This window comes from Lolium perenne, chromosome 4, assembly GCF_019359855.2.
Source record: "Lolium perenne isolate Kyuss_39 chromosome 4, Kyuss_2.0, whole genome shotgun sequence".
Lineage (NCBI taxonomy): Eukaryota > Viridiplantae > Streptophyta > Magnoliopsida > Poales > Poaceae > Lolium > Lolium perenne.
Genome location: NC_067247.2, coordinates 368,866,186 through 368,889,070, shown reverse-complemented (window position 1 = coordinate 368,889,070; position 22,885 = coordinate 368,866,186). Strand labels below are relative to the sequence as shown.

General features: G+C 46.5%; 1 protein-coding gene across 1 annotated transcript; it reads right to left on the bottom strand.

Annotated features, from left to right (window-relative positions):
* Positions 1 to 754: 754 nt before the first annotated feature.
* Positions 755 to 7,730, bottom strand: LOC127326872 (uncharacterized). Its single transcript, XM_051353651.2, has 2 exons — positions 4,967 to 7,730; positions 755 to 1,041 (listed from the first exon to the last, which is right to left on the bottom strand). The coding sequence occupies exons 1-2, from the start codon at positions 7,728 to 7,730 to the stop codon at positions 998 to 1,000; spliced, it is 2,808 nt and encodes a 935-aa protein (XP_051209611.1). The 3' UTR covers positions 755 to 997.
* Between the last annotated feature and the right edge of the window lie 15,155 nt (positions 7,731 to 22,885).

Genomic DNA, 22,885 nt, shown 5'->3' with positions numbered 1-22,885 from the left:
TCTATGAACCTATTTATAATCTTTACTACTTTGTGGGTCTGTATACTGTTATAGATGATTAGTTGGATAGAATTTTCGTAAAAAGAAACTTAGAACTAGTTTTTTGCACACACACACATTTCTTGGGAAGATATATCGATGGATTCGCGCATGAGCCCTACCGCGCGACGAGATAAAAAGTTACCAGCCTAATTCCAACAAATTTCACAGAATTGTTTTTTGGAAAATGCATCCACCATTGGATCTAGGTCGCACGCCTGAGGGGGCGTCGCACAGCGAGCCCAAATTTGCCATGTTGGCCTGATACCACCATCCATTTTTTTTTTTTTTGCCATTGCATTGCTGAAACTACGTGACACACGAAGATATTGCTGAAACTACTTACAGAATCTATCAATCGACCAGGGTGCGCTGGCATTCATAATGCAGGGATTTCAAGGCAGCAAAATGCGGTGATCCCAGCTAACCAAGACTGTTCGTTGGGCCAATGCACGCACGTACTTGTTAGGTTTGCGAATCTTATGTTTTGCTTGATAGTGTTCTAACTCGATCATTGGCATCGGCATTCAATTTCATCCCTTCTTTCATGCATGCTGTCATGCATGGTCGATCGATGGCATGTTCGTTCCTTCTGTTTTGCTGTACGTGCAAGGGAGCTTATTGATTGAGCTGCCTCCGTGCCCATCCTCACCGACCGCGCTCAATCGCTTTCGCATCTATCATGATTCGTGCAGGAATATCACAGTTTTAGATAAAAGGCACTAGGTGCCCGACTTTAAATTAATAAAGCCCCGCAAGGTTCAGACATAGTTATTACATGCTGCGGCATACAGCTTAGCCAACGAAGGAACATAACGGGGTCGGCCTCCCCTAACAGACCGAGAACCCAAAACGACTAGACAGGGGTAGATGTCCGGCACCAGCATCACGATTCGAGCTTCACGGATCCGCAGGAATGAGCTGGGCATGGATGCTTCTTAGCGCCGCGATCAACCACCTAAGCCAGGGACGGTCCGCTGGCTTTGCCACGCCGAGCCAGTGCTGCATAAATAACATAGTTTTAAAGGTAACATCAGCTGGGTGTCGGATAAGTTTAGACTCCATAGTAAGCTTATTTCTAATCACCCATAAGGCCCAAGATTGTGCAATGAACAGGCACCAGATCGTCCGCCTAGCTCTACCAGCAAAGTTGGAGATAATCGCAAAGAATTGGGGAAAAGAGGCTGGGCACCAGCTACAACCCAGGATCTCCCTAATGACGCTCCAGGCGAACCTCGCCAGAGAGCACCCGAAGAAAATATGGTCTGCAGTCTCCATCTCTCCACACAGGGCGCACTTTCCATTACCCGGACCATGTCTGGATAGGATGTTGGAGCTAGAAGGAAGGCGGTCAAGCACCAACTGCCAGGAGAAGATGCGGATCTTTAGCGGAATCTTAGCGGCCCAAACATCCTTGAAATGAGCAATCGTCGCCCCGCGCGACAAGCGGGCATACATGGATTTCACCGAGTAAATCCCATTCTCCTCCAAGAGCCACGAAACCGTATCCTGGCCCTGGGAGAGAGTGGTTGATCCAATCAAGGCAATAAGCTCGCCGTGGTCACCCGTGAGCTCCAGAGGCAGTTGTCTACGGAAACGCATCGGCTCCAACCTGGTACACACCTGAGCAACGGACTCCATCTGATCTAGAGCGATACTAAACAGGGCTGGGAACCTGTCTTTCAGAGGCCTGTCACCCGCCCATCTGTCCATCCAGAAGCTCGTGCGTGTGCCATCACGGACGCAGTGTCTGGCCCCAAGTTTGAACAAATGTTTGATTCTGTGTAAGCTACGCCAGAACTGGGAGCCCCTCACTCCCGTGGAGGCGTAGAAATCGTTCGATCTTAGGTACTTAGCGTTGATGATCCTTTTCCAGAGTTGATCGCCCCCTTGGTACAATTTCCACACCCACTTGAGCATCAGGGCAATATTCTTGAGTCTCGAGTTGACCAGCCCCAAGCCTCCGACCGCCTTGGGTCTGCAAACAGCTGGCCAATTGACAAGGTGGTACTTCCTTTTGGTGCCCACCCCTTCCCAGTAGAATTTGGCTCTATGAGTGTCGAATTTGGCGTGAATACCGTCTTGGAGCAAAAAAAGTCCCATGGCAAACGTGGGGAGGTTGTCTAAGCAGGTGTTGGATAAGATTAGACGCCCCCCTGACGACATAAACTTACCCCACCAGGGTTCCACTCTAGCCGCCAGCTTTCTAACGAGGAACAACCACTGTTCCATCGTCAGCCTCCTATCCGAAATCGGGAGCCCTAGGTAGATAAAAGGGAACTCACCCAACTTGCAATTCAGCTTATCTGCCACAGTCTGCTGGCGCTCCGGGGAAGTCCCCATGACTATCACCTCGGATTTGTGGTAATTAATCTTGAGTCCCGACATGTCTTCGAAGCAGAGCAAGATGAACTTAAGGTTAGCCAATTGCACGTCGTCGTCTTGGATCATGATGATAGTATCATCGGCGTATTGGAGATGCGTGATTCCCCCAGGAATCAGGTGAGGGGCGATCCCGGCAATGTGCCCAGCTTCGTTTGCCTCCGCCATGAAGTTAAAAAGAAGCGGGGAGAGTGGGTCTCCCTGCCGCACTCCCCGCTTGTTCCGGAAGAAGGGCCCGATCTCCCCATTGATCGAGATCGCAGTCTGGCCTCCCGCCACCAGCTGGGAGATGCGGTGAACCACCCCAGCATCAAAACCTTTGCAACGCAGCACCTCCGTGAGGAAATCCCAATTAACCCTGTCGTAGGCTTTCTCGAAATCTAGCTTAAGCAGCACACACGCCTCTTTCTTTGACTTAACTTCGTGAACCAGTTCGTGCAGGGCCAACACCCCATCAAGGATAAAGCGACCCTTGATAAACGCTGTTTGGTTGGGACTAATGACTCTGTTCGCAATGGGGTCCAGCTTAGTAGCCACCGCCTTAGAGACAAATTTGAAAATCACATTGATAAGAGCGATTGGACGGAATTGAGTGATCTGGTCCGCCCCGGGGACCTTTGGTATCAGAGCAAGCACCCCAAAGTTGAGACGAGCAATGTCAATCCTGCCAAGGAGGAAATCATTGATGATATGCAAAACCCCCATCTTGACCAGTGGCCAGAACTTCTTGAAGAAGCTAACCGGGAAGCCGTCAGGGCCCGGGGCCGTGTCAGTCTTCATATCTTGCAGCAGGCAGTCGAGTTCAGCCTCCGAGTATGTGCGCATCACCTCTGCATTTTCATCCAACGAGACCCTTGTCTCCTCACCCCAAGCATTAGGGTCCAGCGAGCACACCCTAGCCTCGGTGGAGCCCAGCAGCTGGCGGTAGAAGTCGTAAATATGCTCTTGAATGAGGCTTTTCTCAGTGATAGGGCCCTGGTTAGTTACCAGCCGCAGAATATTACACTTCCTTCTTCTGCCATTAGCTACGGCGTGGAAATATGCAGTGTTGGCGTCCCCTTGTAACAACCAACGAACTCTGCCCCGTTGCCGCCAATATTCCTCCTCTGCCCTGAAGATGGAAAGGATTTGGTCCTCCAGGTGGTAACGGAACGCCCATTCGTCTCCGTCAAGTCCCACCGAATCGGCTTTGTCGTCCAGCCCTTTGATCTGCTCCAGCAGGTTTTGTTTGTTAGCCCTTAGCTCAGATGTTTTGTTCGCACTCCATCCCTTGAGTCTTTGTCTCAGGCCCCCACTCATAAAGTTCCACCAGTCCAAAATATCTCTTCCCCTCACCCTGGCAGACAACACACTCCAGAACTCCGAAAGCGTGTCCGGAAAGTTCTCAATCTCATACCAGCCAGCTTCAAAAAAGAATCTGTTGCTTCTACAAATCACCTCGTCCCCAGAATCGAGGATCAAAGGGGTATGATCAGAACCCAGGCTAGTCTCAGCAAAAAGGGAGCAAAGAGGGAAGTGGGCCTCAATTTCTGGTGCGATGAACACCCTGTCCAGCACACAACGGGTCGGGTTAAGCCTTTTATTAGTCCAAGTGTACCTTGCGCCCGTGCGAGGTAACTCATGGAGGCCCCAGTTAGCAATGTTCTCGTTGAAAGCCTCCATCCTAGCCCAGTTCACTCTGTCATTGCTCTTATCCGCTGCATCCCGCAGCAGGTTGAAGTCTCCGCCCATGAGGATAGGTAACTCCGAAGCCGCCACTTTGTCAGAAATCTCTTGCAGGAAGACCGGAGAGAAAGCATGATCCGCCGGGCCATACACTCCCATTACCTCCAGCTTGAAGCGATCAGCGCGGGAGAGAATGGACGCGCTGATGAAGTATCTCCCGAGGGAAACCCTTCCCACCTCGAAAACACTGTCCCTGAAGCCCAACAGCATCCCCCCGGATTGGCCGTTCGCGGGCAGCCAGCACCAAAAGAACTTCTCCCCCACCTCGAGGCTACGCAGTTCCTGGTCAGAGAAATCTTGTTTAATCGTCTCCTGCAGACATACAATGTCGATTCTGTGAATGCGGAGGTAGTCCTTAAGCATGGTTCGACGCCCCCTACGCCCGAAACCACGAATATTCCAGAAGAGAGCCCTCATTGGGGACCCGCTTTGCGACCCCGTGCTTGGCGGGTTAGAATCCTTGTACGAACTGCCGCTGGTTTCTTGTGTGCCTTTCTCTTGACAGCCAGCGCCGCCCGCTTCTTCTGCCCACCAGACCCTTCTAGTGACAGAGACGGGGATTGGGAGGCAACCCCAGTTGCCTCCACCGTATCAGGTTGCTTTAGAGCCTCTGTTTTGGCCTTCTCCGCAGCCAGCTTGTCCCGGGCAAGGGCCAGTTCTGCTTGGGCCAGTTCCTTAGCGCGGATGATGGAGAGGAGCGGGGCGGGGTTACCGGCCGCGGAAGGGAAAACTATACAACTATCTTTTGCAACAGCTAGCAAGTGTTCATCGGAAGAATTAGGAAGGGCAGCAAAATCATGAAGAGATTTGGAGTATATACCTGTAGCTTTCTGCTCGGCGCGTGCCATGGCTCTTTGGAGAATCGGTTCAGCCGACGCGGTCGCACCCCTGCGACTGAAGCGCGACGGGCCTCCCGCCGAAGACTTGGTTCTTGGCGCCCGCACCACCGAAGCCGCCAGCTCCCCGATCACTTCACCATCCATGGGCTTCGAGCCCAACCCTTCCTTGGCACCCTGATTGTCTCCCTCAAACACCAGCTGAATGGCGATATCTTTCCCGTCCAGGTTTCTGACCAGAGATGGGCGGTCCAAGTTGCTCTTGCTCCTGCGCTCCCTCGCGCGCATAGCATCTGGGTCGCTCTCCCACGAGGGGCTAATCCCAGCTTCCACCCTGTCTTGGTCAGAAAGGTGCATGGCTTTTCCCTGAGATCTTGGGTCCCTTCTTGGTGTAGACAGCCCCTCCGGCGTTGTAGAATCGGTCACCAGAGATGGGGAGAGGGGCGGCTGGTCCTCGTCAGAGTCTTCTGGTTCCTCCAGCTGAGTGGGTGCTTGATCCGACGTCAAGAGGTTCTTCAAGATAGGAAAAATGTCCCCTTTTCCAAGCAGATTGGATCCATATTGGCTGAGGGCGGAGGAGGGGATCACGACCTCAGACGGATCCCGCGACGCCGTGCCAATGTCCATGGCGACAGACTTATGCTTAGGAGCGCCGCTGAATCCCCTAGACTCAGGGCGAGGGTTGGCCGGCTCTGTTCCCTTTCTGATATGCTTCCCGCGACGCCCATCCCAACCATCCCCTTCCGATTCCTCGAGGTCCTCATCCTTGTCGTCTCCCAGCGGCTTAGGCGGAGGGGGGGGAGCCGAGGAAACTGCCATCTTCTCACTATCCAGCTGCACTCTCACCTTGAACCCTTGGGAGTTGACATACATCATAATGAAGGAGGGCAGGGCAACTGGCCTCTTGCATCCCACCAAGAGTCTCACCGGGCTGTCAGGCGCATCAAGAGACGCTTCATCCACTCCCACAGGTCGCCCCAGCTCCCGAGTGGCCAGCAAAATGCGTGACGGTTGCTTGTAGGGGGCGGGGACGTCGAAGAGCTTCACCCACACCTCCTCGAGGTGATCCGCCGCAGCCGGGTCCCCGACAGATGCCTCCACGTTCACATGCAGCTTGCTCATTGGCAGGTTGAGGCCTCCACCGCGGATGGCCATGCGGAGGCTTTCCTTAGAGGGGAAGAAGGCTGCGAAGTCTGACTCGCTGAGCTGCTGCACATTCCAGTTCCATCCCTCGTCGACAAGGTCCTTGAGCTCATCCTCCAACTGTTCCGCCGAAAGGGATCCAATCTCCAGCGAAATTCTTGCCGCATTGGGTGCCGGCGGTAGCATTTCTTCCTCTGATACTTCACAGCAGACAAAGCCCACCCCGTTGCTGCCGTACCCAGCCCAGAAGGGTTCAGCCGCCCTGTTGTAGAAGGCACACATGGCGGACAGGTGGCCTACCTTGTTGCACTTGATGCAGAAGGGCTCTTCGGTGCATGCGGCCTGGACGTGTCCAAGTTTCCCGCAGTTGTAGCAAGTAATATGAGTGGCCTCACCGCCACCCAACTCGGTCGCCCTCGACCCAGATCCATGGCGGCTGTGCTTGTCCACGCGCTCCTCCCCCCTTCCCGTACCACGCCCTCGTGGGTTCGGGGCCGGGGGCCGCTGCAGCTCCCTGCCTTGCCTGTCCCTGGCGCGGTGGTCTTCCTCCCGTCGCTGAGCATCCCAATCACGCTCACGCTGCTGTCGCCGCTGCTCTTCTTGCTCCCTATCAAGCTTCTGCCTGAGATCCCTTTCGCGCCGCCAGCCGCCCTGGCCATCCCCCGTCTCCCCGAAGGGACGCTTCATCCTCCGCTCTCTGTCCATGCGACGCCGCCGCGGGAGAGGACGCAGGGAAGGAGAAGGGAGGAGAGTGGTGGCTGGAGGTTTGAGAAGTCTCAGATCCCGATTGGCGGCTGGAAACCCTAACCCTTGGACAGTAGAGCCGACCGGGCGCCAGAACCACTTAAGTACCGATCTCGGAGGGGTAGAACCGTCCAGCCCCCCACTCCGCGCGCCGCACTGCATCGGAGCCGCAGAAACATGCCCCTGGGACACGTGGCCACCATCCGACCGCCCCGCATCCAAACAGGGCCTTGAAGCACTTGACTGGACCAGAACGGATTGGGCCGACGGCCCAGGAGGCCCACCTGGCCCACTGGACAGCTGCACCCTCACCGGCCCAACCGCAGCTTCCAGAGCCAACCCTAGCTCGGAGCCCGCCGCCGCCGCCGCCGCCGTCGTCGCCCTTGTCGCCACCCCGGAGCACCGCACCGCTCCCCACGAGACGGAGACCTCACCGACCTTGAAGACGCCGGGCCCGTCGCGGACCACCGAGACGGGCGGGGAAGAGATCTGCGACGGCAGAGCAGGGAAGTCCACCGTTGACCCCAGATCTGGCGCCGCCGCCGGCGTGGGTGAGGACGACCCTTCGTCCCCCTCCCGCACCACGCCCACGAGCGCCACCTGCTGCGCCAACTGCTGCCCCCGCGGCCGCACCTCCGGCCCGGAGAACCACCCTGGATCTTCCTCAGACTCGGACGCATCGGAGCCGAGCACCTCAAAGGAGTTCCGCACCTCCAAACCGACCCCGCACCGCGCCAGCGACCGTCGCCGGCGTCGGCGGAGGAGGGTGGAGGAGGCCCTTCCTCCTCGACCCGGCCGGACAGCGCCGCCGTCGCCCGCCAGGGCGTCGTCGCCCGTCAGTCGCCTCGCAGTTAGACACATCAGGGCTCCTCGTGATCGGCTTCCATGGCGTCTCTCCCTCTTTGATCACAAGCTCTTCTCGGAATATCACAGTTAGTATGACGAGGACGTCCCCCTCGTCGTATTACTGGATTGACGGTTTTCATAAACAGTTTCTCATCTGACAGAGCCAACAAGAACCATGCGATAGGAACACTAAGATTTTTGTAAGTACAGAAGGATTATACCTCCTCATTTACTAATATAAGACTCGTTTTAGCATGTTAACTTAGCTTTCTAATACTAATATGAACATATGAGGTAAATGCCTATGAATATCGGCCAACATATGAGTATTCCGACTGAATATTCTAATAAGAGTACTTCTTTTACATGTGAAAGCAGTTACCGCCACGCACACAACAATAATTCACTCGTCGCGATTTCAAAAGAATATGGAGGGGTGTTTGAGTGGCCAGGGGGGTGGAGTTCTGTGAGGTTCAGGAGAGAACTCTGAATGGCAAGACGGCGGCCATGTGGGCGGAGTCACAGGATATGTGTAGAAGGGTAGTGTTAAATGATGATAGGGACAAATGTAAATGGTTATTAGAAAAAACAGGTCAATTCACGGTTTAGTCATTGTACAAGATGTTGAAGTCGAACTAGATGTCCCTTTAGGAAGTTTTAGTTTATGAAGGAACCGTTAAAAATTAAGGTTTTTTGTGGTTAGTGTTTAGAAAAAAGTATATTAACTAGGGATGTGTTAGAAGAAAGAGGATGGGAAGGTAGTGGTAAATGTTTATCTTGTAGTGAAAACGAAAGTATAAATCATTTGTTTGTACAATGCTCGATGGAGAAATATGTCTGGGGGTTGTACAATGTGCTTTAGACATAAAAAAAGATATTATTGATTGGGTCTTGAGGTTTCCTTCTAGTATGAGAGGTTTAGTTACTTCTGGGGTGGCTTCGGTCATGTGGGCTTTGTGGAAAACTAGGAATGATGCGTGTTTTGATGGTATCTTTTCGTATGATCCTACTAGTGTTATAGCTCAGACGGCTTATTGGATAGATATTTGGAATAATCTGCAGATTCCAGGTCGACGAGGCTTGCAACGCAGAGGAGTAAAAATGCTGCTGCGTGTGGCAACTAAGATCTTTAGCAAGACACTACGGGAAAAAACGGCATTGCCGTGCAGCCTATCATTGTTGTGCGCCGTTGCATGGCAAAGACATCTTTACCGTGCGCAGCAAGCAGCACGCACGGCAAAGAAATTTCGCATGCAAGGTCTGAAAGTAGCGCATGGCAATGAATCCTTGCACGGCAAAGTCCCAAGAAAGTGCACGGCAAAGAAACTTCGACGGCAAAGTCCCTACACGCCGCACGGCAAAGAAATATTGCACGGCGAAGGCTCCGGGTGTTGCCGTGGCGCACCCTTTGCCGTGCGAGCAGACAGGTTGCACGGCAAAGTTTCCTTTGCCATGTGTTCCTTTCTTTGTTGTGCGCCAACAGACATTCTGTTTTTCTTTCTATTTTATTTCATCTAATACTTATATTTATTTTTTAATTAGTTTTATTTTTTGATGAATATTTATTAGTGTTACTTAAGACAATATTCAATACAAAATTACTCTCCATGTTCATCCCCCCACATATATCAGGGTTTCGGAGCAATCCGCGCTTTGGAAAATCTGCTAAGTGTTATCGCCCAAAAATGTGAGGAATGTCGTGGTATCATCACGGCATATGCCATAGGGTGACTAATGAGAGTGGTTCATGCTATGGTCTTACGGCGGTATCCGGATGCGGGTATGGGCACGAGCGACACGGCGACGTACCCAGGTTCGAGGCTCTCCTGCGGAGGTAACACCTCTACTCCTGCTATGAGTGTATAAGCTATATCACAGTACACAGGTGCTCCTTGAGCTGTATCCGGCTGCTCCTGGGAGGCTAAGGTAGACGAAGGTCTCTCTCACAGGGCAGCGTTAAGACTAGAATGAATGAAAGGATCGATCGTCCCCTGCACGAGAGGGGTGGCTCAGCTTATATAGACGCTTGCAATATACAGAGAAGTCCCTATGACCTAGTGGCCGGCTGGCCGGCTTCGGCTTCCGCTCCTTCCCGAGACGCCGGTGTCAGGAGTAATTGAGGCGTTGAGGCCCTGTCTTGTCTCCTGCCGAAGTCAGCGGTATGGAGACGAAGTGTCCCTGTCGCCATCGATGGCCTGTAGCCGTACGGCGCGGCGTGTGCCATGATGGCGTGTCCGGCGGAGGCACTGTTGCTCTACAGTGCCCCGTACTTTACGGAGGATGAGATCATCGTGGACTTTAGGAGCCGAATCACCTTTCCAGTTCCTTCTTCTGCAAGGCTCACCAGCTCCGAGCCGGTCAGGGGAGAGACATACCAAGCCGTATATGACAAGTCGAAGCCGGCCCAGCCATGGCGCAGACGGCTATGGCCAGACCAACGTGGACTTTGAACCAGCCGGCTGCTCCTCAGCCGGCCTTTGCCGCGGGCTAGCCGGCCTTGAGCCAGCTGTTCTCAGTCTTTTGCCCTACCCGGGGTCTTCCCCGGGACATTAGCCCCTGAAGCTGGCAAGGTCCTGCGTAAAGAAGGACCTGTCAGGTTTTCCTGACCATTAGTCTTTGATCCCGTAGACTTTTTTTGAGAAGCACTCGAGGGGCCGACTGAGAATTTTCGTTCAGCCGGTTGCGCCCTCATCCGGCTTGCTCCATACGGCTACTCTTGAGCCGGACTGATACGTCTCCAACGTATCTATAATTTCTGATGTTCCATGCTTGTTTTATGACAATACCTACATGTTTTGCTCACACTTTATAATGTTTTTATGCGTTTTCCGGAACTAACCTATTAACAAGATGCCACCGTGCCAGTTCCTGTTTTCTGTTGTTTTTGGTTCCAGAAAGGCTGTTCGGGCAATATTCTCGGAATTCGACGAAACAAAGACCCAGTATCTTATTTTTCCTGGAAGATTCCAGAACACCGAAGGGGAGACGAAGAAGGGCCAGGGGGCCCCACACAATAGGGCCACGCGGGCTCCACCCTGGCCGCGCCGGCCTATGGGGAGGGAGCCCTGGCGCCCTTCTGACTCTGCCTCTTCGCCTATAAGAGCCCTTTCGACCTAAAAACGCGATACGAATTGACGAAACTCCAGAAAGACTCCAGGGGCACCGCCGCCATCGTGAAACTCCGTTTCGGGGGACAGAATCTCTGTTCCGGCACGCCGCCGGGACGGGGAAGTGCCCCCGGAAGCCATCTCCATCGACGCCACCGCCTCCATCATGCTCCGTGAGTAGTTCCCCCATGGACTACGGGTTCTAGCTGTAGCTAGTTGGTACTCTCTCCCCCATGTACTTCAATACAATGATCTCATGAGCTGCCCTACATGATTGAGATTCATCTGATGTAATCGGTGTTGTGTTTGTTGGGATCCGATGGATTGTTACATTATGATTAGTCTATCTATATAAGTTTGTGAAGTTATTGTTGCTGCAATCTTGTTGTGTTTAATGCTTGTCACTAGGGCCCGAGTGGCATGATCTTAGATTTAAGCTCTATACTTATTGCTTAGATTGTATCTACAAGTTGTTTGCACATGTCTATGTCCGGAACCCGAGGCCCCAGAGTGACAGCAACTGGGATAACTGGAGGGGAAGGCTTAGATATGAGGATCACATGTTTTCACGGAGTGTTAATGCTTTGCTCCGGTGCTCTATTAAAAGGAGTACCTTAATTTCCAGTAGATTCCCTAGAGGCCCGGCTGCCACCGGCTGGTAGGACAAAAGATGTTATGCAAGTTTCTCATTGCGAGCACGTATGACTATATATGGAAAACATGCCTACATGATTAATAATCTTGATGTTCTGTCTTAATGCTATTTCAATCCTATCAATTGCCCAACTGTAATTTGTTCACCCAACACTTATTATTGGAGAGTTACCACTAGTGTAGATAGCTGGGAACCCCGGTCCATCTCTCATCATCATATACTCGTTCTATATGTCATTGGAAGTAGTATCAACTATTTTCTGGTGCCATTGCTCTCATATTACTGCTACTGCTGCTGTGTTACTGTTACTACTGCTCTCATATTATTGTTGCTTTCACATCACCCCTGTTACTAGTGCTTTTCCAGGTGCAGCTGAATTGACAACTCAGTTGTTAAGGCTTATAAGTATTCTTTACCTCCCCTTGTGTCGAATCAATAAATTTGGGTTTTACTTCCCTCGAAGACTGTTGCGATCCCCTATACTTGTGGGTTATCAAGACTATTTTCTGGCGTCGTTGCCGGGGAGGCATAGCTCTACTCATAAGTTCACCTGGGGAGTACACTCCACCTCTCTCTCTGTTTTATTTTATTTTGTTTTACTTAGTTTATTTATCTCTAGTATTATTTTGCCTAGTTTACTTTTGTTTAGTTTGTTTTTGTCTTGTTTTATTTCTCCTATATACCCGAAAATCCATAAAAATTTGAAAAACCGAAAAATTAAAAACTGTTGTTATGGAAGAACCCACAACCTATCTGGAGCTTTGATGACCCACAAGTATAGGGGGTGTATCGTAGTATCTTCGATAAGTAAGAATGTCGATCCCAACGAGGAGCAGAAGGTGTTGACAAGCAGTTTCGATGAAGGATTCACTGTAAATGCTCACAGACAAGTATTCAGGGGGGTTTGATGTAACAGTTGAATAAAGTACGAGTATGTAAAGTGCGAGAGTAATAATTGCAGCGAGTGGCCCAATCCTTTTTAGCACAAAGGACAAGCCGGTTTGTTTACTTATAATGACCAAACGTTCTCGAGGACACACGGGATTTTAGTCTAGTGCTTTCGCTACATACGGCTAAATAATCTTCATTGTTGTGATAAGTGTTGTGTGGGTGAACCTATGCTAATGTACCGCCCTTCCTAGGACTAATACATACTTGTGATTATACCCCTTGCAAGCATCCGCAACTACAAGAAAGTAATTAAGAATTAAATCTAACCACAGCCTTAAACTCTGAGATCCTGCGATCCCTCCTGCATCGATATACCAACGGGGGTTTAGGTTTCTGTCACTCCGGCAACCCCGCAATTGGCAAACGAGTACAAGATGCATTCCCCTAGGCCCATAAATGGTGAAGTGTCATGTAGTCGACGTTCACATGACACCACTAGAAGAATAACACCACAACTTAAATATCACACCATTGAATATTACTCAACCATAATTCACTACTAACATTTAGACTTCACCCATGTCCTCAAGAACTAAACGAACTACTCACGAGACATCATACGGAACATGATCAGAGGTGATATGATGATGAATAACAATCTGAACATAAACTTGGTTCAATGGTTTCACTCAATAGCATCAACAACAAGTAGGAATCGATACCGGGAGAGTTTCCCCTATCAAACAATCAAGATCAAACCCAAATTGCTACGGCGGTGACGGTGTCCAGCGGTGATGACGGCGGTGATGATGGTGGAGATGATGATGATGGTGATGGCGATGATGTCCAGCTCGATGACGGTGACGATGGCGTCGATTTCCTCCCGGAGGGAATTTCCCCGGCGGATTCCTGCCCGCCGGAGAGCTCTTTTCTCTCTCGGTGTTCTCCGCCCCGCAGAGGCGGCTGTAACTCTTCGCGAGGTACCCTCCGTGGCTTAGGTCTTCGGGACGAAGGGTTTGGCGAAGAAAAGGAGGCGAAAAGGGTCGTGGGCCCCTGCACCATAGGCCGGCGCGGCCAGGGCCTGGGCCGCGCCGCCCTAGGGTGTGGGCCCACCCTGGCTCCTCCCGGCTCCTCCTTCTCGGCTTCCTTCGTCATCTTGAAAAATAGGATTTTTGGTATAATTTCCTTCCGTAGTTGATCTTCCGAAATATTGCGTTCGACGGTGCTTTTTCCAGCAGAATCCTGTCTCCGGTGTTCGATCCTCCAATAATGATGAAGCATGCAAAATAGATGAAATAACATAAGTATTGTGTCCCAATATGAAATATATCAATGAATAACAGCAAATTATGATATAAAATAGTGATGCAAATTGGACGTATCAACTCCCCCCAAGCTTAGACTTCGCTTGTCCCCAAGCGAAACCGAGCTCGATAGACATGACCACATGTTTATGGAGTGAAGAGTCGATGAATAAAATACGGACAAGAAGCATCATATTCATTCACACAGACATTATAGTAAACAATCTCTTATAACTCATATTGAAACAAGTATAAGGTAATCACAAGTAAAGGTGCATAAGAAATCATAATTGGTGATGGCAAACTTCGTTCTTGGTCGGAGAACAATTAACAGATTATATCTCATTGAGCAGCGCTCCCATGTTAAAGTTTATAAGGCACAACTTGCATACTCAATCATAATGGTTTTCTCATGATCATTGATAACTTGCAAAGCTATATTCATTCAGATAAAACTTGTACTAAACAAAGAAGAATAAAAGACATGATGTAGCAAATCACAATATAATGGTTTGATCACAACTACTCAAATGCTTGCTTGAGATGGAGGGAAATAGGTTTACTGACTCAACATAAAGTAAAAGACAGGCCCTTCGCAGAGGGAAGCAGGGATTAAATCATGTGCTAGAGCTTTTTCAATTTTTGCAATCATATAAAGAGAATAAAAGTAACATTTTGAGAGGTGTTTGTTGTTGTCAACGATCGGTAGCGGGTACTCTAACCCCCTTGCCGCATAACCTCCTAAGAGCGGCTCCCATATTATTTTCATTTTGTGTGGCACTCCTTCCAACCTTTCTTTCACAAACCATGGCTAACTGAATCCTCGGGTGCCTGCCAACAATCTCATACCATGAAGGAGTGCCTTTTTATTTTAGCTTTATTATGATGATGACACTCCCCCCAACCTTTGCTTACACAAGCCATGGCTAACCGAATCCTTCGGGTGCCGTCCATCAATCACATACCATGGAGGAGTGTCTATTTAGTTTAATCAATTTGGGACTGGGAATCCCATTGCCAGCTCTTTTTGCAAAATTATTGGATAAGCGGGTGAAGCCACTAGTCCATTGGTGGAAGTTGCCCAACAAGATTGAAAGATAAAACACCACATACTTCCTCATGAGCTATGAAACATTGACACAAATAAGAGATACTAAGTTTTGAATTGTTTAAAGGTAGCACATGAAGTATTTACTTGGAATGGCAGAAAATACCATGTAGTAGGTAGGTATGGTGGACACAAATGGCATAGGTTTTGGTTAAGGTTTGGATGCACGAGAAGTATTCCCTCTCAGTACAGGTCTTTGGCTAGCAAGGTTAATTAGCAAGCATAAGAGTCGAGGGAAACAAACAAATATACATGTGATAGAAACAATCATGCATCTTCCTTGTAAGTACAAACAATTTTAACTTCAGAATAATAAGCTATGAGCTAACAAGAAAGACAATGAAACATCTACATGTATTTCTCTTTTCTATTTAAACCTCAAAGTGTTGTTGCTATTGACCAATGCTAAGTTTGCCAAAACCAAATAGATTTATTCAATGCTCCCAAAGTGATACCAATACTAACAACAAGGTAAATCATATAATAGAGATTGCAAACTAAAATAAGATGTGCAATATGTAAATGATAAGACTTCTCATTAATATTCCATAACGATAACTCACACCAAGGGATACATAGATAACCAAATAAAGGAGAGATACTTCCAAACGCAACCCATCTTATATGATAACTTCCCTACTCATGATATGATACTACTTGACAATAAAAGTAAAAGGTAGTGATAATGTGATACCGCGGCACTCCCCAAGCTTGGAACAAACCAAGGGGATGCCAATACCGATGATGAATTACTCCTTTGGCGATGATGGTGATGAACTCCTCCCGAGCTTCTTAATAAGCTCCTTCGTCTTCAGTTTCTCAGCTTGACAATTCTGCACTAAGATTCGAAGAGATTCATTGTTATCCGAATTTGGCGATGACGACCTTGTGACGCGAATCGAGTGGTATTCAATCATTCTTCGGAGACGGCAATTCTCCTCCTGGAGTATCTCCACTTCTCTTCGTAGAGCCCGATATTGATCACAAAACTCATCGGTAATCCGTATGACTTCTTCCATCATGGGGAAAGAGTCGAGGCTAAGAGCGGGTGGTAAAGGTCCCTGCAGGTTATGAGAAAAAGAACGTCGAGTGTCAACAGCTCCCACCAAGATTTGCTTGCTTCCTCCGGCTTGCTGCTCTTGTCTTGATGGCACCTCCTTCTCTTCCTCCAAAAGCCCCTTGCCCTTGTTGTTGGAGGCCATGGTGCTTCTAAACCGAAAACAGATCCTGGCAGAAACAGCTTGAAACAAAACACGTCGAGAAAACGATATACGGACCTCCAGGGGTCCGGGAGATTATATAGCAAAAATTTTCTCGTCAAAAGGAAAGCACCAGATCGAACCAGAGTCGGAAAGGGGCGACGAGGCGGCCAAACCATAGGCCGGCGCGGGCCCAGGTCAGGCCGCGCCGCCCTATGGTGGCACCCCCTCGTGCGTCCTTTCCACTCCGTTTCGAACTCGTAATTTCTCATATTTTCCAAAAACAGTAAAAATATAGTTCGGAAAGTAAATTGCGTACTTTTCATTACCAGTACTGTTACCTATTCGAAGTCGAGTTCTGGCGGACTGTCAATTTGCCCTTTGATGTAGGCCTCCGGTGTTTCCACTTGAATAATATCAACATCAACATTATAAGAATCACCCGAGATATAATGCTTGAGTCTTTGTCCATTCACCACTTGCGTAGCATTGCCTTGGAGAGAGCTAATTTTGATTGCTCCTGAACGATACACCTCCTCGACAACATATGGTCCTTCCCATTTCGAGAGTAATTTCCCTGCAAAGAATCTGAGACGAGACCGATACAATAGGACTTTATCCCCAATATTAAATTCTCTTTTGATAATCCTCCTATCATGCCATTTTTTAACTTTCTCTTTAAAGAGTTTAGCATTTTCATATGCTTCACTTCTCCATTCATCTAGAGAACTCAATTGCAACAACCTCTTATCACCGGCAAGTTTAGGATCTTTATTTAATTCTCTAACAGCCCAATAAGCTTTGTGCTCTAGTTCTAAAGGTAAATGACAAGCTTTCCCATAAACCATTTTATAAGGTGACATTCCCATGGGATTTTTATAAGCAGTTCTATAAGCCCAAAGTGCATCCTTCAATTTACTAGCCCAATTCTTTCTAGTTTTATTAACGGTCTTTCCCAAAATAGATTTAATCTCTCTATTTGATAATTCTACTTGACCACTAGTTTGAGGATGATAAGCAGAAGCAATTCTATGATTAATACCATACTTAGCAAGAGTTTTTCTAAAACCTCCATGAATAAAATGAGAACCTCCATCAGTCATAATATATCTAGGTACTCCAAATCTAGGAAAAATAATATCTAAGAGCATTCTTAAAGAGGTCTCACCATCAGCACTTTTTGTAGGTATAGCTTCCACCCATTTAGTAACATAATCAACAGCAACAAGTATATGAGTGTTACCTTCCGAAGACGGAAAAGGTCCCATGAAGTCAAATCCCCAACAATCAAACGGTTCAATAACAAGAGTATAATTCATAGGCATTTCATTGCGTCTGGAGATATTACCAACCCTTTGGCATTCATCACAAGATAAAATAAACTTTCTCACATCCTTGAAGAGAGTTGGCCAATAAAAACCTGATTGTAAAACCTTTTGCGCGGTTCTTTCTCCAGCGTGATGTCCTCCATAAGCACTACCATGACATTTACTCAATATTTCTTGTTGTTCATACTCAGGAACACATCTTCGCATAATACCATCCACTCCTTCTTTATATAAGTGTGGGTCATCCCGTAAATAATGCCTCAAGTCATAAAAGAATTTCCTCCTTTGCTGAGCTGAAAAGGTTGGAGGCAAGTACTTGGAAACAATAAAGTTAGCATAATCAGCATACCAAGGACCTGTCTCGCGAGCTCACCTTTATTACAGCCAATTGTTCATTTGGAAAACTATCATTAACAGGAACAGGATCATAAGCAATATTTTCCAATCTAGACAAATTATCAAGAACAGGATTATCAAGCACCTTTCCTATCTACAATATTTAAATCAAATTCTTGCAAAAGAAGTACCCATCTAATAAGCCTCGGCTTAGCATCTTTCTTTGTCATTAGGTATCTAATTGCAAAGATGATCAGTATGAATAGTAACTTTTGAATCAACAATATAAGATCTAAATTTATCACAAGCAAAGACTACAGCTAATAATTCCTTTTCAGTTGTAGCATAATTTCTTTGAGCAGCATCAAGAGTTTTACTAGCATAATGAATAACATTCAGTTTTTTATCTACTCGCTGTCCAAGAACAGCGCCTACAAAGAAAATCACTAGCATCACACATAATTTCAAAGGGTAAGTTCCCATCGGGGGTTCAACTATAGGAGCAGCTTGTTAAGGCTTTCTTATGAGTTTCAAAAGCTTCCTTACAATCGTCATCAAAAACAAATGGTACATCTTTTTGAAGAAGATTAGTAAGAGGCTTTGAAATCTTGGAGAAATCTTTAATAAATCTCCTATAAAACCCAAAGATGACCAAGAACACTACGAATACCTTTAACATCCCTCGGATAGGGCATCTTCTCAATTGCTTCAACTTTAGCTCTATCAACTTCAATACCTCTCTCAGAAATTTTATGTCCCAATACAATTCCTTCATTAACCATAAAGTGGCATTTCTCCCAATTAAGAACAAGGTTAGTTTCTTCACATCTCTCGCAAAACTTTATCAAGGTTTCGCAAGCAACTATCAAAAGAATTCCCATAGACGGAAAAATCATCCATGAATACCTCTACAATACTTTCACAAAAACCATGAAAAATAGCAGACATGCATCTTTGAAAAGTAGCAGAGCATTACATAAACCAAAAGGCATGCGTCTATAAGCATAAGTTCCATAAGGACAAGTAAAGGTGGTTTTCTCTTGATCTTTAGCTTTAACAAGAATTTGTGAAAACCGTAATAACCATCAAGAAAGCAAAAATGAGTATTTTTAGACAATCTTTCTAGCATTTGATCAATAAATGGTAAAGGGTAATGATCTTTCTTAGTAACTTTATTAACTTTTCGAAAATCAATGCACATTCTATACCCTACAACTACTCTTTGAGGAATGAGCTCATCATTATCATTAGGCACAACAGTCATACCTCCTTTCTTGGGAACGCAATGCACAGGACTAACCCATCTACTATCAGCAATAGGATATATAATACCAGCTTCAAGAAGTCGTAATACCTCATTCCTTACCACTTCCTTCATCTTCGGAATTAGACGACGCTGAGGTTCAACAACAGGCTTTGCATCATCTTCCATATTAATAGCATGTTGGCATATAGACGGAGAAATCCCCTTCAAATCATCAAGAGTGTAGCCAATAGTGCCTCGATGCTTCTTCAATATTTCCAATAACCTTTCTTCCTCAATCTCTGAAAGCTTAGAACTAATAATAACAGGATATATTTTCTTATCATCAATATGAGCATATTTAAGATTATCAGTAAAGGCTTTAAATCAAAAACAGGATCTTCCTTTGGTGGCGGTGTTGTACCCAAATCTTCCACCGGTAAATCATGCTTGAGAATAGGTTGGCGAAGAAAAATTTCCTCAAGCTCATCTCTTTCTTTCCTAAAAATTTCGCTCTCGCTATCCTCCAAATGTTGCTGCAAAGGATTATTAGGAACAAGAACAATAGATGCACATTGCTCCATTTTAAAATCATTACTAGGCAAATCAGCTTTATAAGGAGTTTTAGTAAATTTAGAGAAGTTAAACTCATAAGATTCACCAGCAAATTTAGTCAAAATTTTCTCTTTCTTGCAATCTATAATAGCTCCACAAGTATTTAGAAAAGGTCTACCAAAAATAATAGGACAATAATCACTAGCAAAGCAGAACCAAGTACCAAAAAGTCACCGGATATTTAATCTTACCGCATAAAACTTCCACATCTCGAACAATACCAATTGGAGAAATAGTTTCTCTATTAGCCAGCTGAATAACCACATCAATATCTTCAAGTTCACAAGAATCAATTTCGTGCATAATCTCCGTGTAAAGCTCATACGGAATAGCACTAACACTTGCACCAATATCACATAATCCATAATAACAATGATCACCAATTTTAACAGATAGCATAGGAACACTAGCTTGTTTGGGTTTATTAGGATGTGAGACAATATTAGAAGCATCTTCACAGAAAATAATATGACCATCCTCCACATTTTCAGTCACAAGATCTTTAACTATTGCAACAAAGAGTTCAACTTTTATTTGTTCTTCAGTTCTACAGTGTTTCTTTTCACTTTTATGAACCGCACTATTTATAACAGAGTACTCCTTCATTTTAGCAGTGGAAAGGAGTTTTTTCAATATAAACTTCAGGAATAACATGATCAGCAGTTTCAACTACAACGCATTTATTAATAGATGAATCAATTTTATCTTTATACGGTTCATGATACTTATCAAAATTCTTCTTTGGCAATTCATAATGAGAGGCAAAAGCTTTATAAAGATTTACAGCAACTTGAGAATCAAGACCATATATAGCACTCATATTACGAAATTTATCAGTATCCATAAAAGCTTCAATGCATTTATAATCATAAATTATACCTGATTCTCTATCCTTGTCGTTCTCCCATCCTTCAGTATTTTCTTGGATCCGATCAAGAAGGTCCCTTTTAAACTCTTCTTTGTTGCATGTAAATGATCCAGAACAAGAAGTATCCAGCAAGGTCTTGTCTTGAAAAGAAAGTCTTGCATAGAGATTATCAATAATAACATTACCAGGAAGCTCATGAATGGGGCATTTGAGCATTAAAGACTTCAATCTCCCCCAAGCTTGGGCAATACTCTCTCCATCATGAGGCCAAAAATTATATATGTGATTCCGATCCTTATGAATTTCACTTGGAGGATAGAACTTAGAATAAAACCGGGGCACAATATCATTCCATTCAAGAGAATCCCCATTATCCAGTAATTTATACCAATGCGCCGCTTTACCGGACATCGACAAAGAGAATAGTTTCTTCCTCACTTCATCCATAGCAATACCTGCACATTTGAATAACCCGCATAATTCATGCAAAAACAGTAAATGATCACCGGGATGGACAGTTCCATCCCCTTCATAGCGGTTATCCATAACACGTTCAATAATTTTCATAGGTATTTTATATGGTATTACTTCCTCACCTGGCGCCTCATCCACTACCGTTGCAGTAGTAGTAGATTTCCCAAATAGAAATTGAAGAGAAGATCTCTCCATAATGACTTATAGCAGCAGGCAGAAATAAAATCAGCACAACTGTAAAGGTTTTCCTTACCAATTCCACTTACCAATAGCGCTTCACTCCCCGGCAACGGCGCCAGAAAAAAGTCTTGATGACCCACAAGTATAGGGGGTGTATCGTAGTATCTTCGATAAGTAAGAATGTCGATCCCAACGAGGAGCAGAAGGTGTTGACAAGCAGTTTCGATGAAGGATTCACTGTAAATGCTCACAGACAAGTATTCGTGGGGTTTGATGTAACAGCTTGAATAAAGTACGAGTATGTAAAGTGCGAGAGTAATAATTGCAGCGAGTGGCCCAATCCTTTTTAGCACAAAGGACAAGCCGGTTTGTTTACTTATAATGACCAAACGTTCTCGAGGACACACGGGATTTTAGTCTAGTGCTTTCGCTACATACGGCTAAATAATCTTCATTGTTGTGATAAGTGTTGTGTGGGTGAACCTATGCTAATGTACCGCCCTTCCTAGGACTAATACATACTTGTGATTATACCCCTTGCAAGCATCTGCAACTACAAGAAAGTAATTAAGAATTAAATCTAACCACAGCCTTAAACTACGAGATCCTCGCGATCCCTCCAGCATCGATATACCAACGGGGGTTTAGTTTTCTGTCACTCCGGCAACCCCGCAATTGGCAAACGAGTACAAGATGCATTCCCCTAGGCCCATAAATGGTGAAGTGTCATGTAGTCGACGTTCACATGACACCACTAGAAGAATAACACCACAACTTAAATATCACACCATTGAATATTACTCAACCATAATTCACTACTAACATTTAGACTTCACCCATGTCCTCAAGAACTAAACGAACTACTCACGAGACATCATACGGAACATGATCAGAGGTGATATGATGATGAATAACAATCTGAACATAAACTTGGTTCAATGGTTTCACTCAATAGCATCAACAACAAGTAGGAATCGATACCGGGAGAGTTTCCCCTATCAAACAATCAAGATCAAACCCAAATTGCTACGGCGGTGACGGTGTCCAGCGGTGATGACGGCGGTGATGATGGTGGAGATGATGATGATGGTGATGGCGATGATGTCCAGCTCGATGACGGTGACGATGGCGTCGATTTCCCCCTCCCGGAGGGAATTTCCCCGGCGGATTCCTGCCCGCCGGAGAGCTCTTTTCTCTCTGGTGTTCTCCGCCCCGCAGAGGCGGCTGTAACTCTTCGCGAGGTACCCTCTGTGGCTTAGGTCTTCGGGACGAAGGGTTTGGCGAAGAAAAGGAGGCGAAAAGGGTCGTGGGCCCCCCAGACCATAGGCCGGCGCGGCCAGGGCCTGGGCCGCGCCGCCCTAGGGTGTGGGCCCACCCTGGCTCCTCCTGGCTCCTCCTTCTGGCTTCCTTCGTCATCTTGAAAAATAGGATTTTTGGTATAATTTCCTTCCAGAGTTGATCTTCCGAAATATTGCGTTCTGACGGTGCTTTTTCCAGCAGAATCCTGGCTCCGGTGTTCGATCCTCCAATAATGATGAAGCATGCAAAATAGATGAAATAACATAAGTATTGTGTCCCAATATGAAATATATCAATGAATAACAGCAAATTATGATATAAAATAGTGATGCAAATTGGACGTATCAAGCTTATAGAATTATATAATAATTATAGAGAATCAAGAACGGGAAAAGTTATGAGTGTTGTGATAGAAAAATTGAATACAATTGCTAAAATCTTGCTTATACGCCATGATATAAACTGTTGCTCTAAACAGGATACTAAACATCTTAAATTTCAACGTGGCTTTAGTGAGGAAGTTTTAATTAAGAACTATAATTGGAATAGCTATATTCATTTTG